Below are 778 nucleotides of genomic sequence, written 5' to 3'. Positions count from 1 at the left end.
GCTCATGCCTATAATCCTAGCACTCTGGGAGGCCAAGGTAGGTAGATTGCTTGAGCTGACAAGTTTGAGACCAACCTGAACAAGAGTGAGACCCCATCTCTACTAAAAATAGAAAAACTGAGGCAAGAAGATCACTCGAGCCTGCATTGGAGATTGCTGTGAGCTATGATGCCATGGCATTCTACCCACGGCAACAGCTTGAGACTGTCTCAAAACAAACAAACAAAGAAATTGTTTAGTAGATAATAAAGTTTTTTTCTCATTTACTTTGAATAAAGTATCACACAGGATATAAAACAGAATACTTACCAGGCTGGGCTTGATGCCTACACTGTCAGCAGCTTCAAATGCCAACAAGAGATTCCTCTTCTAGGTTAAAAAGACAGAGAGATTGGAATCATCAATGAAAAATATATATTTTTTTCTAGGAAAGAACATCAATTGACATTCCCATATAGACTATCTACTATCATTGATATTAGCATTAAGTCAAATATACAAACAGTGGTCTCAGTTTAAAGAAAAATATTATTTACAATTGCCACTAAAAATTACATTACTGATTGATACCTATCAAAGATAAATATTTGTTAGGTTATTTTTTTACTTTGTCAAGATTTATGACATACGCATTCTGTTGTGTAACAAAGTTGCTTAACAATGGTACTATATAAGAGAATTATCAAAGTAATATATACATATAGTTAAACATAATCAAATTGAAAACTGTTCCTTCCTTCAATCTTGGTCCTTAGGAAACCATTTTTTTTTTTTTTTT

At 33.2% G+C, this 778-nt stretch overlaps 1 protein-coding gene across 1 annotated transcript in view; it reads right to left on the bottom strand.

The window, feature by feature from the left end:
* The window catches only part of SPECC1 (sperm antigen with calponin homology and coiled-coil domains 1), a 258,533-nt gene that overhangs the window by 11,603 nt on the left and 246,152 nt on the right, over positions 1-778 (bottom strand). The window contains exon 14 of the mRNA XM_023514043.1: positions 310-369. Coding sequence (XP_023369811.1) covers positions 310-369 — 60 coding nt within the window. The remainder of the gene's footprint in view (positions 1-309; positions 370-778) is intronic.

This window comes from Otolemur garnettii, unplaced genomic scaffold, assembly GCF_000181295.1.
Source record: "Otolemur garnettii isolate 467f Iridium unplaced genomic scaffold, OtoGar3 scaffold00046, whole genome shotgun sequence".
NCBI classification, from domain to species: Eukaryota; Metazoa; Chordata; class Mammalia; order Primates; family Galagidae; genus Otolemur; species Otolemur garnettii.
The sequence above is the reverse complement of the archived record's forward strand: the minus strand, read 5'-3'. Positions and strand labels throughout refer to the sequence as shown.